Source organism: Rattus norvegicus, chromosome 4, assembly GCF_021556685.1.
Source record: "Rattus norvegicus strain SHRSP/BbbUtx chromosome 4, alternate assembly SHRSP_T2T, whole genome shotgun sequence".
NCBI lineage: Eukaryota > Metazoa > Chordata > Mammalia > Rodentia > Muridae > Rattus > Rattus norvegicus.
This window is the reverse complement of record NC_141537.1, coordinates 64,556,937-64,571,052: the sequence shown is the minus strand read 5'-3', so window position 1 is coordinate 64,571,052 and position 14,116 is coordinate 64,556,937. Positions and strand designations below refer to the sequence as shown.

The window sequence follows — 14,116 nt, the reverse complement described above, 5'->3', positions numbered from 1 at the left end:
TTATGTAAACAATATAATTTTGTGACTGGCTTTTTGTACCAAATGTAATACATTTCACACTTGTTCATACATTGTTATTAATTTTTTTCTGAACAGTTTTTTTTATATTTTTTTTAAAAAGATCTGTTTATTCATTTATATGGTAGTTTCCCCCCCATTTTGATATTTATGGACATTTGTATGTAAGCCCTTTGTGGATTATATTTTTATTTTTCTTTGCCTAATATCTAGAATTAGTGTTGAGGTCTTGAGTTAAAAGGTTTTCAAGTGCTGGAGAGATGGTTCAGCAGTTAAGAACAGTGGTTACTTTTCAGAGGACCCAGGTTAAGTTTCAGTCACCCACACGGCAGCTTACAACTGTCTATAACTCCAGTTCTAGGGCGTCTGACACTCTTACACAAGACACACATTGCAGACAAACACTGATATACATTTTAAAAAATTACGTTTAGAAACTGTTTTTGTAAAACTAGCATTTGGAACATAGTGATAGAAGTGTATGGAAATGAGAATGACTCAAAAGGGTATGATGGGGCTCAGGAGATGGATTATTTGGTAAGAATATTTGCGTGTGGATCTCAGTTCAGATCCTTAGCACAGACATAAAAAGCTGCATGACCATTCAGCCTCAGCCACTCTGCAGTACAGAGACAGGAGGGCCACTGGGGCTTGGGCTCCAGGTTCTGTGAGAGCGCTGTTGTAAGTGAATAAGGTAGAGAGCCGTAGGACAGGACACCTAGCCTTCTCCCCTGGGCTCTATATGTGCGTGGGCCACATGTGCACATGCACTTGCATACACACACACACACACACACACACACACACACACACACACACAATTTAAACAAGGTAAGGCTACTTTTATAAGTGCCATATAAATAATTGCATTCCAAGTACAAGATGAATTCATGGAATAATTTAAGATAAGATAAAATCATCAAATCACATATTTACTCTCACTACTTCTAAAGAATATATTAAAGATCCAATGAAGAGGTTGTGTCAGCAAGGACTCTTTAAATGACAGAAGACATCTAGCTTAGACAAAATTTGGAGGGAATAACATGAATCAGAAAATCTAGGCAGTATCATTCATCCTGAAAGCATATTGTATATGTCTGATTCAAATGAATACTGACCAGCTCTTCTGAACTCTGTACACGTTCATTTAGGAATGAAGGCATCTTTGACTATATGCAGAATCTGGAGTGTATCTGGGTTTTTTGTTCTTCCTTTCTCTACCATGTGGTCTGAACTACTGGAGTAATTTTCAGATTTACCCATTTCTTTTCGGTCTCCATTGCCAAGATACTGCTGATTTCTCTCTGTTTTTTGAGTGTCATTTACAAGTTTATATGCTTCCTTTCCATTGCAGCCGCTGAAAGTGTGGAATTACTTCAGTGTGGTTCTGTGTGCTCTTTGTTTTTTACCTTAACCTGTATAGGTTTAATCTAAGATACTAATAGATAAAATATTAGAAGTAAGTCTTCCCATTCCTGTGCTAGGATTCAAAACCAGGGCCTCACACATATGAGGCAGATGCTCTACTACTAATCCTTATTCTTAACCTAGGCATTGGGTTTTAAAGTGGTATTATTGCAACGCATAGTGAACGCTATACTAATTTGCTATGAGTGAAAGTAGAACAGTTCTACTTCTATAAGTTAAGACAAGGGAGCAATATATGAAAATTGAGGCAAAATTCTAGTCATGTTTGAGAGTAGGGAAAAGTTTATTCCGTTGTCCACAGTCTATAGATCGCTTTGAAATTGGAAGAAACATATTAGTTTCTTAGTTACTGTTCTAGTGCTGTGATGACACCATAACCAAAGCAACTTGTAACAGAATAAATTTAATTGGGGGGGCTTGCTTACAGTTTCGGGGAATGAGTTTATGACCCTCGTGATAGGGAATATGCCATCAGGCAGGCAGGCAGGCATGGTGCTGGAACATTAGATCCACAGATTGGAACCAGAGAGAATAAGACTAGGCCTTGCACAGGCTTTTGAAATCTCAAAGCCCACCCAAAGTGACACTTTGTCCAACAAGACCACACCTCCTAATCATTCCCAAAACAGTTCCACGGACTAGGAACCTAGCGCTGAAATAATGAGACTGTGGGGGCCACAATAATCTCTGTCTGTCTGTCTGTCTGTCTGTCCGTCCATCCATCCATGATTTATTTTTTTTTTTTCGGACATGATTTATTTTTTAATTGTGCATATGTATATGTGGGTATTTGCACGTGAATGCATTTGGCCTTGGAAGCCAGAGAAAAGGGCATTGGATCCTCTGGAGCTGGAGTTAGAAGCATCCATTTGGATGCTGAGAGCTGAACTCAGGTCCTATGCAGGAGCAGCTAGCTTTTTTTAACTGCTTCTAGAACTGTCTTTTGTTTTTCTAAGTTAACAGTTGACTTTAAATTTTGACAAGAAAGTGTAAAAATTTAGTTAAAGCACCATCATTTTTCTCCTTTCCCTTTTCTTCATTCTTAAAAATCCTACCTTGTTTTTTTCTGTGATGTTTGGATTTTCTGAAGATTTTACATATTTGCATTATAGGCTGCTGATTAATGGAAGTTAACTTAGTGTGATGAGAAACTCATGGCGACATGGAATAGATAGAGTACTACAGTAATTTGTATAGCTTTGCTTAGATTATGGTTAATAAGGTTGAAATCTCAAAGAACCTGAAATTTGCCTGTGTAAATAGAATGAAGGGCACTGAGGATACAGTCAGTATTGACATTGTTCTCATATTTACTTGTTAGCATCATTATAAAGGTCTGTTATTACATCTCACATTGTAGATGTAGGTCACATCCCTTGTTAAGCTTATCCATAAACATTTAACACTGTATATGATAGCTTTGCAAATGATACTTTGCATTTGTTTCCAAGTGTGTGTTACTAATTGCAAAAAGTTGTATTTGTTTTATATATCCAGTGGTTATAGTAGATTTTCTGTGGTTGTTACTTTTTTTTGTAACTCAAGGAATACTACTTGTAGATTACATTTTACCTATTTTTTGCACTAAGACTGTTCACAATGTTGGATATGTAAAAAGCAGAAATCTTTTTTAAAAAACAACTATTTGTTTGTTTTGAGATAGGCTCTCATGTATTCCAGGCTGGCCTCAAACTGGTTGCATAGCTGAGAATTACTTTAAACTTCTGGTCCTGTTGTTTCTGCCTCCCAAGTTTTGAGATTACGGTTTGTATCAGCAGCTGGTTGTATGCAGGGCTGGAGATTAAATATAGAACTTTTAAGCATGCTAGGCAAAACAATAGCACCTATACTGCTACACCTCTCCCCTTTTCCCTTTTTAACCTGAAGAGCATAAGTTCTAACTAGGAAGTTAACAATATAACCAATCCATTTTCCTTAGATGATTTTCAGAAAATTAGAATTCTTAAATTGTTTGTTAATATCCTGTGACTTATTTATCCTTCAAATCTGAAGAAAATGTTTAGTTTATTAATTTCCAGAGATTTTTTTTATAGCACCACTGTCATACCATTTAGAATTAAGAAAAGTTAGTGTTGGGAACTGGAGCAATTGCTCACTGGTTAAGAGTACTTGCGGTTCTTACAGAGGACCTGGGTTCCATTACTAGCACCCATATGGTGCTAAGGGATCCAACATCTGCTTCTAATTGTGTTCCTGGGTAGAGGGTATCTGCAGTAACTTTGTAAGTCCACAATAAGACACATAATTAATTAGGGTATGTACACACACACACACACACACACACACACACTCACTCACACTACAATCCTATGGCAGGTTAAAACTTAACATTAAAAGATTAACAAATTGCAACTTTATTACTATTTGTTATTGAATTAAGATTTCCAAGTATCGGGGTTGGGGATTTAGATCAGTGGTAGAGCGCTTGCCTAGCAAGCGCAAGGCCCTGGGTTCGGTCCCCAGCTCCGAAAAAAAGAACCCAAAAAAAAAAAAAAAAAAAAAAAAAGATTTCCAAGTATCTGTTAAGCTTCTCTAGCTGTTTGGAATGGCAACAGGATTAACCTAATGTTGACTTTAAGGGGGGAATATTTGGTAGTAGACTTGTGGTTATTATTTTTATCAGACTGAAGAAATTTTTTTCTTTTAACTTACTTAAAATTTGATGTTTGTGTTTTGGAGTTGGAGTCTTATGTAAAACAAGGCTGACTTTGAACTTCTGGTCTTTCTACATCTGCCCCCACCCCCATCCCTGCTCCCTTTTGTTTTTCAAGATAGGGTTTCTCTATGTAGTCCTGGCTATCTTGGATGTCACTTTCTAGACTAGGCTGACCTTTAACTCAGTGATCCCCTGCCTCTGCATCTGCCTCTGCCTTTGGAATGGTGGAATTAAAGGCATGGATCACTACTACCAGGCCTACCTCTGTAGCCTTTTAAGTGCTGTAGCCTTTTAAGTGCTACTGGATTGGAAGTATCGCCCACTATGCCACATCTGTGACAATTCTTACTGAGTAGTTTCCTCTTCCTCTGTTGTTTGGAAGAACTTGTCTGTTTGATATATTTTTCTAAATTCATTATTTATTCATTTATTTAATGAGTATGCATGTGTGTGTGTCATAGGCATGCAGGTGTCCTAGAAAAGGGTGCTGAAGTCCTTGGAGCTGGAATACAGGTTGTTTGGTCTCAGGTGCTAGGAGCTGAACTCCAGTTCTCTGCAAGAACGCCTAGTTCTCTTAAGCTGTTTCTCCAACTGTGAAAGTTGGTATTTTAAAGCAAATTAAATTACATTAACATATAGAAGATAACTGTCTTGTCTTTTTTCCCCTCTCCCCCTTTTTTCCCTCTTTTTTTTCTTTCTTTTTTTGGAGATAGGGTTTCTGTGTATAGCCCTGACTGTCGAACTCACTCTGTAAAACATGCTGACCTCTAACTCAGAGAGATCCACTTGTCTCTGCTTACTGAATGCTGGGATTAAAGGCTATTGTCACTATTGCCTAGCTTCCTCTGTCCATTTTATAAAATTACTTTCCTGGGATCTAGGCATTTTTTAAAATGTTAAATTTACTAACATGCAGTTTCTATACTATTTATTGATACTTTTAAATATTCGTTATGTCTGTAGTGATGTAATGTCTTTCTGAAATAATGTTAATGATAGAATTTGTATTTGTTGTAATTTTAGGTTGTTTTAGAGTACATATCAGTTACCATGTGAAAAGAGTTATCTTTTTATCCCTAGTTTATGAAAAGCTTTATAATTTTTGTGTGTCTTGGTGTGAGGGTGCATGTGCCCATGCATGACATGCAGTGGTCAGAGGAGAATATTAGGTGTACTACTTTATTATTTTCTATCCTAATCCCTTGACACTGGTACTCTGACTCAATCTCAATTTCTTCATTTTCACTATACTAGCTGACTTAGGAGCCTTTGGGACCTGCCTCTGTGTCTACCACTGATGAAATTAAAGGCATGAGAGTCATGTCTGGTTTTAGTATTAAGAGATTTTATGAAGACAAATAGTTTTGTTTTTCAATTTACTTTTTAGTTATTTCTTGAAATAGTATTTTATTATGGTTTATTGAGGTCATGCATAATTTTGACTTAACAAAATCCCTGTACTTCTGAGAGTTTTATAATGTAATCAGATTTGTTTTTGCTAGTACTGTATTTAGAATAGTTTAAATCTGTTGTTTCTTTATTAGGATTTTAGTGTTAGATTTATTATCTAGTTTCCTCTAGCTTTATTTTCTTCTGCCTCCCTGTTCTTTTCCCTCTGCCACTTCTGTCATTTTAACTACTAAATACAAAGTACAGCATGCTTATGGTTGTTCAATATAATAAGATTTTAGACTTTTAAGGAACATAACCTTATAAATCTAATTTTCTAACTAGAGCAAATTTTAATAGGGTTCTCATCTGGATTATTAGAAATAACAGGGAAAGTCTGGATCTGTGCTTAGTTAATATATTTTTATATACTGCTCTGGTGAAGTGGGATTTTTTTTTTAAAGATTTGTTTTTATTTTTTAATTATGAATGTCTCTGTCATGGTCTTTGTCTGTGAGCACAGTGCCTGCAGAGTCCAGAAGAGGGCATTATTCTCAAATTGGAGTTACAGGTAGTTTTGAGATACCCATGCATTCTGAAAAAGAAACATGAGTCCTTTGCAAGAGCATCATATGTATTCTTACCTGCTGATCATCTCTCTGGCCCATCCCCTGAATTTTGTTCATTAATGCTCCTACAAGTATGGTGGGTCTTACCAACAATATTCATAATTTGCCTAGTCTTAGAACATTGGTGAGTTAATAAAGTACTAATGTTCTAGTCACTATGAAAATTTTGTTATTTCTTAATATTTATATTTTTATTTCTTATTTTTTAAATGTAGTAGTATAGTTTACAGCTATTTAAAGATTTTTTTTTGTTTTGGTGTGGGTTTTGGCTTTTTAAGACAGGGTTTCTCTGTGTAACTCTGGTTGTCCTAGAACTCATTCTGTAGACCAAGCTGGTCTCCAACTCCGAGATTTGCCTGCCTCTGCCTCCTGAGTGCATCCCATTAAAGGCATGCACCACAGTCACCTAGCTATGTAAACCTTTTTATTTTAGCTATTTACAGCACTGGTTTCATTCTTTAATTATCTTCATTAGTACACTGTAGTTTTATAGTAATGTAATGAAATATGATTTTTAACATGGGAAGACTATAATTATATCACAAAAGTAATAGTATTAATATTAGAACTAATATTACTTTACCAATTAAACCATTTTCTTTTTATTTAAACCTAGTATTTTCCTTCATGATTTCAAACTCACTACTGTGTAACTTTTTTTATTAAAACTTGTTTTCCAGACCTTCATTTTCTTTTCTCACTGTTTATATTTCATTTTTAATTTACTTTCCTTTGTACCACCAAAATTCTTTAGCTGCTGTTTTTTGAGTCAAGGTCTCCCAAGCCATCCTTGAAATCCCAGGATGGCATTTTCCTTCCCAAGTGCTGAGATTAAAGGCACATGTCACCAAGATTGGCAGAAAGATTTATTACTTATTTGTGTGTATGTGAACATGTGTGTGGCTACTCATGGAGACTAGAGGAGAGTAATAGATCTCCTAGAACTAAAGAAGCCTGTGAGCCAATCGATGTGGATGCTGTTTCTCAATGGTAGTGCTTTTAAAAAATAATAAAAGCCATGTATTTACTATTCCTTTATACACTTGACCTGGTTGAATAGGTTTGCATTACTGTGAACTTAAAGCTTTCTCTCTACTTCTTTTATTTGGGGATGGATGTTGATGGACAAATAATGTGTCTCACAATTAGAATCCATCTAGATTTTTGGTATAAGTAGCCCTTATTTTTCTATTTGCTTGCTTGGTTTTTGTGGTTTGTTTTGTTTTGCTTTGCTTTAATTAGCTTTGTTATGCTGGGGTAAAACCCAGGGCCTTGGGTATGTTAGGCAAATCCTGAATCTCTGTGCCATAATAGCCTTAGGGTTTTGGTTTTGAGACTTCCTTGCTGTCCAGCCTGGTCTCAGCCTCTCAGGTGCTAGCATTATAGGATTGTACACAACTTCTGGCTATTATGTTTAGAGAAAAGTTTTCTTTTGGTGTTTGAGACTTTCATCTCCTGTAGCCCAGGCAGGCCTTATTCTTTCAATAATTCTTCTGTCGTCTCCGCAGGGGTACTTTAAGCATATAAACATACATACATACATACATACATACATACATACATACACACACACACACACACACACATACACACCTAGATACTGTTGGAAGCACTCTGATGTATTCATTCTCTTCTGAGACTTTTGAGACTTTGTATGTGAATATAAATTTGGTAAACAACCCCCCGTCCCCCTTCTATTCTTCATGAATTCACACCAGGCAATTCAATTCCACTCTCCTTGTCCCTCCATATCCTTGTCACCTCTATAGCCTCATACTATCCTTGCAAATTCCCTCCAAAAGGAAAAAAAGAACATACAAAAATCTTGTCATGAAAGCGAAAGCTGTGGTGAGTCACCAGTATATACCCCTTTGCCCAAACAGTTTAATTACAAATGTTCGTTGCACTGAGTCATTGGTTTGGTTTGAGGCCTCTGGTGTCTATACTATCAATACTGGGTCCTCATTGTCCTGTGTCATTAAGATCCTGCAGCTTTAGTTTTGCAGGACCAGCCCCCAGCTGTTCATAGATGGGGTAGAGAGATGTTGGGATGAGGTGAATCAAAGCCCTGGATCTGGGGCTGGGGATTTAGCTCAGTGGTAGAGCGCTTACCTAGGAAGCGCAAGGCCCTGGGTTCGGTCCCCAGCTCCGAAAAAAAGAACCAAAAAAAAAAAAAAAAAGCCCTGGATCTGGGTCTGGGTGGGAGCTGAGTTGGTCAGCTGGCCAGCTCTCCTGGGCCTATGCTACCAGGATCAGCTCTCCCACCCCTATGCCACTGAGAGGCCAGGGAGAGGCAGGCCCAGCTTACCCTCTCTCACTCTCTTAGGGCTAGCTCTCCCAGGATGCCCAAGTGAGGGATGTAGAGCTCATGTGTGTGCTCCCCAGGTGAAGTGTGGGGCCTGCCCTCCTGATTACTGTAGTAGGCAAGGAGTGGGGCCAGCTCTCCTGCCTGCTGAAGGCAGTGAGGCGGAGGGGTCAATTTCTCCTGAGCCTACACCAGCCCAAATGCAGGGCGAGACCAGCCCTCTTGAATACTATAGTTTTTGAGGGGCAGGGCCAGCTCTCCTGCTCAAGCTGGGGCCAAATCTTCTGCATTGTCCAGGCAAGGGGTGGGGCCAACTCTCCTGCACCGCCCATGCGTGGGTTGGGCCCAACTCTGCACAGTCCTTGGACATCAACATAGTCCCAGGTGATGGCCCAGATCAGGGACATTCCCTTGGTCTTCAATAGTTATAGACCTCTGCTGCTGCAAGGCCCCAGATCCAGACATGGCCCTTGGCAGCAGCATGGGCCAGAACATCACCATGGTCTCAACTCAAGCTACTCACAGGGTGTTCCTCCCTACCCTCACATCTCCAGTTCTGCCTCCCTTCATAGTGCAGAAACCATTTCGCTTCTCTTTTTTGCCCGTCTCTCCCCCACATACTAGCTTATCCCTGTTGTTCCCGCTCACTTGAGCCACATTGCATTGGTTGGCCCTCTCAGGAAGCATCTTTTATTGGTAGTACAATGAATTAGTCCTGCATAGAACAGAAGGTTTAATAATTTAGTTTTATTTTATACTTTGATATATTGCCTGCATGTGTGTCTGAAACTGGAGTTACAAATAGTTGTAAGCTGCCATGTGGTTGCTAGGAATTGAACCCTGGTCCTTTGGAAGAGCAGCCAGTGCTCTTAACCACTGAGCCATCTCTCCAGTCTCATTATTTTAGTTTAATGCAATAAAACTTAACATTTTAGATTTTACTGAGTCACAATAGAAAGATTAGGAAAATAAAAACATTTTCTTTATTTTTAAAGGATTAATAGCTTTTCTGTGTTTTAGGTCTCTTAAACATTTTATTATTTAATTTTATCCTAAATGATTGCCTAACAGTATATCCAGAAATCTAATAAAACGGAACATTCCGTCAAACTTCCATATGTAAATTTGATTCTGTATGCTTACCAACTTTTAAAGCCTATTTTCAGTTCTGTATTAAAAATCACAAGTAGATAACCTTATTTTTGCTATTTTATGAATTCTGTTCTAAGGTTACATTTCTTCATTTCCCCTTCTGTGGTTTACTCAGACAAAACAGTTGAAAAGGTAGACTTGCCTATGAAACAGTGTTCATTCTCCTGTCATTTCAGCGGGGAGAGGATGTCAGTTATAATCAAAGATGGATTGCTCTACAGTGATCACTTACTAAAAAGAAGGAATTGTAGAGGTGATAGAAACTGAGTGACTGGTGAGAGATTTGGATGAAGAAAGAGGTTGAATTTAACTGTGTTTAGCATGGTTTAAAATAAACAAAAACTGCTTGGAGGTTCAGGTTAGGGCTATTGATACCCCGATGTGAGACAGTTTGACTTTTGTATGTAGCCTGGCTGGCCTGGAATTCAACGCGGCCCCCCTGCTTTAGCACACCCCCCTTCATGGCAGCTCCCATCCCCACCCCATATCTCACTAGTTGCTTCTCTTGAACTCTTTGTCTCAAAAATCCTCCGGGCTTCAGTTTCTCAAGTTTTTGTGACTACAGGCATGTCCATATTTAGTGTTTCTTCATGAATCAATATTTTCCATTGTGTTCATGGCTACTGATAAACTGTCAATTGATATAAGCAACAATACTGTACGAACACATTTGTAAGTCCAGACTAACCAAGGAAAAAATTGTCGCTCCCTGGACACATTTCTTTCAAGTACAGGGTTGGTTCCATGCTTACAGGCTTGCCCTTCCGTTATATTCTTTCTCTGGGATCCACCTGTTATTTATTTATTTTTTTTCTGAATTGAAAATAACAGACACAAGCAGCTCTCTTTCTTTAACTTGCACGATTGTGATAGAAAGCTAATTAGTACCACATTTATTAATCTTTGCTTTAATTCTGTGCAGATTTCATTTATATTATCAATAATACTTTCATCAAGCTTAGCCTTTAATTTCTTAAATTCCTAGCTGCCTTCTGAGAGTCCTCAGAATAGGGACTTGCCGATGTGGATTGTCAGTTACGGGTTTGCTTTTTGGTTTGGGTTGGTTTGGTTTTGATCTCAACGATCATTTATTTTTGTTTGTTAGTTATAAAGTTTTAATGTTTTTCTTCCTAAAAAAGCATGTATTCATTTCTAAAACTTCAAAAATAAAAGAACATTTGAAGAGGAAGCAAACTATCTCTGACTCTATGAATAAATAACATAATATTTGCATGCATTTCTGCTGAGTCACTTCTTTAGGGTTTTCATTCCTTCAGACATAGTTCTAGAGAGCTGTAATTTGCAGTCTGTATCTGTAGTGCAATATAAGTATGTGCAGTCTTTTAATTCAAGCCAAATTTATATTACACATACAGGGCTTATATAGAAAGAGTTAGTAATTCTCTAACTTGTTCTTTTTAAAGCCTTAATAAGGAATAGATTTCTTTCTAAGTCAACTTAAACAAATTTACTGAGTTGCTGTGTCTTTCTTTTTTATTTTTATTTTTTTTGAAAGCCAGGTTTTCACACTGTAGCCCTAGATGGCCCATAGCAGCATTCTTGTACCACCCTATCTCTGCTTACTGTGCTGGGATGCTAAACGTGCCCAGCCTAAGTGCTGCATCTGATTACTAATCATCTCCCCTTTGGTGGGTGCCATGTTGGCAATATGTTAGTTATAATGATTGTCGAACATAATATAATGCTTGGTATATGTAAATATTTATGTAGAAAAGCTTCTTTCATAGGCAGTATGAAATATTAAATTTATAAAGGACTTTATCTACTTGCTGTCTGTCTGTCTACTTTTAAAGATTTCATGTGTGCTTAGTGCCCTCAAAAGCTAGAAGAGGGGGGTTGGGGATTTAGCTCAGCGGTAGAGCACTTGCTTAGCGAGCACAAGGCTCTGGGTTCGGTCCCCAGCTCCGAAAAAAAGAAAAGGAAAAAAAAAAAAAGCCAGAAGAGGGTATTGGATCCTCTAGAACTAGAATTATGGATGTTTCAGAGCTACTGTGGGGTGATATAAATGGAACCTAGGTTACTTACCTTTAATTTTGTTTTCTTCTTTTCATGTTAGTAAGTCAACTGTATTTTTATGGGATCTCATTTTGGATGAACTGGGCTTAAGTCAGGGAAGAAAAACCCGCCTATTTGTTTTTCTAACATTTTAGTACTTTATACTATACCAGATAAGTGTTCAGTCACCTTTGGGTATTACTTTATTTGTTTGTTTGTTCATTTGTTTTTGGATTTTTGAGACACATTGTCTGTGTAGCCCTGGCTATCATTGGAACTCTGTGTGTAGACGAGATTGGCTTTGAACTCTTGAGACGTCAGTGCTGGGATAAAGACTTGTGCCACTACTGCACAGGGGTTTATTTTATTATAGCATGAGTTAGAAACGTACCAGTGCTTCTTACTGTTTATAAAATGCTCCATCCCATCCATATTGATTTGTAGTGTAATTTCTGTTAAAAATTAAAATATTATTTATTCATGGACCTATTTCTTAGTTTTTAGTTTCTTGGATGTTTTCTCTACCTTTGTGTAGTAAGAAGTTTCAGCTTCATCCAGGACAGTTGAGTATCTGATAGGGCTAATCATCATATTTTCCCTCAAAAAATGTCGGCTATTCTCATATACTCTTCAGTGTAACTTTTAGAAGCACTTGTCATATTTTGTCTGTGGTTTGTTTTTTTTTTTTTTTTTGGTTCTTTTTTTCGGAGCTGGGGACCGAACCCAGGGCCTTGTGCTTCCTAGGTAAGCGCTCTACCACTGAGCTAAATCCCCAGCCCCTTGTCTGTGGTTTTTAAACCATTGTGATGTGATTCTGATGAGGAATTACATCAAGATGTAGATTAGTTTACAGCTTTTCCAGTTGATAGGCAAATAGTGATTTCAACATACTTTTAGTATGGAATTGTTAACTGTGGCTCCATAACTTAAAAAGAATTCACATTTCACAAAGCATGATTTGAATAGAAAGATCTATTTGTTCTCTGATTTCTTACAGGCTTTTTGTAGCACTTACTATAGGAATGTTTTATAAATCTGTTTGCTCAGCAGTTTCTTTTTACTGGCATAGTATTACATAGTTGTAAACAGTTATGCTATGCTTGTTTAGTTTCAAACTATATCTTTCTGGCAAAACCAGATGATATTAGTATGTAATTATAAGTGATAAAATCACATTTTTATTGGTCCCTTTTGTAAATTGTGATATATTTTGGCATATCATAACTGTTATGTTCCTTTAGATAGATGACAGTATTAATTAGCTTTTAAGTGAAAGTTAAATAGTTCAATGTGCATGGTTTTAAACTTTTTATTATTATTATGAAAGAGAATGAGTATACTGGCATGCACATGCCATGGTGTATGTGTCAAAGGTCAAAGGAAAACTTTATGGAGTTGCCTTTCTCCCCTGCCAACTCTGGGGATTGCAGGCTTATTTGGGTCAGCGGGCTCTCACAGCAAGTGATTTTTACCTACAGAGCCATATCATTGATCTCAGGGTTATCTTAAAGCTGAAGATGCATCTTTTTTATTTTCATAAAGTGTGTTATAAACAGTGTTTAGATCAGCATTAGATGTCATAGCTGGACAAAACAAAACAAAACAGGAATTCTTTTACATTTCTCTTGCATCTGAAACTGAATGCCAGTTCTTTTTTCTTTGATATACAGAAATTTTCTTAAGTCTATCCTTGATTTTAGTAAAAAGTTAGTATTTTTCCTGTAGTGAATGGTATGTTTGTTTTTTATTTCTTTTCTTGCAGGTCTTCAGAGTTCTATATATTAGCTCTCAGTGCTGAATTACCTTCTCCCTTAAATTATTATAAACTTTTGCTGCTGTCAAATAAACGTGAAAATGTCTCGCAGTCCTGATGCAAAGGAAGACCCTGTGGAATGCCCTCTTTGCATGGAGCCCTTGGAAATAGACGATATTAACTTTTTCCCTTGCACCTGTGGCTACCAGATTTGCCGATTTTGTTGGCATCGAATCCGCACTGATGAGAATGGGCTTTGTCCTGCATGTAGAAAGGTAAGTGCTTCACACCAACTTTCTTCTGCTTTATAGGTTTTTTGACTGTCCAGTATTAATTGTCTGATTCTTTCCCTATGAGTATAAGTGACTGGTTTTAAAACAAACATTGTTCGATCTTTAAGATATGATGAAGTAGAAAGAACAGTGGATTGAGAGTCAGGGTCAGGCCTTTGCTGTGTTAACTAGCTATCTGACATCAGTAAAGTCATATAATCTCTCTGACAGTGGAGATAGACACAGTCTTGATGCTTACTGACTAAGATGAGTGGTAAAAAGCTTATGATTTTGGATATGATAATATGGAAGTAGAAAAACATCTGTATTTATGCGTGAGGTGATTTCGCTTTAGTTTTCTAGTACCAAACAGGAGAGGTGTTTACCAGAGATAGGAAGCAGAAAGGGGCATTCTGGCACTCAGTTACCTTTGCCCTCCTTATTTAATTGTGCATCCTAGCCCACGGGACAGTG

At 37.4% G+C, this 14,116-nt stretch overlaps 1 protein-coding gene across 11 annotated transcripts in view; it reads left to right on the top strand.

Moving 5' to 3' along the window:
• Cnot4 (CCR4-NOT transcription complex, subunit 4) overlaps positions 1-14,116 on the top strand; it is a 102,003-nt gene that overhangs the window by 30,043 nt on the left and 57,844 nt on the right. For all 11 annotated transcript variants that reach the window (XM_087657228.1, XM_087657227.1, XM_087657223.1 and 8 more), the window contains exon 2: positions 13,380-13,645. In XM_087657228.1, coding sequence (XP_087513354.1) covers positions 13,472-13,645 — 174 coding nt within the window. In that variant the 5' untranslated portion in view covers positions 13,380-13,471. The remainder of the gene's footprint in view (positions 1-13,379; positions 13,646-14,116) is intronic.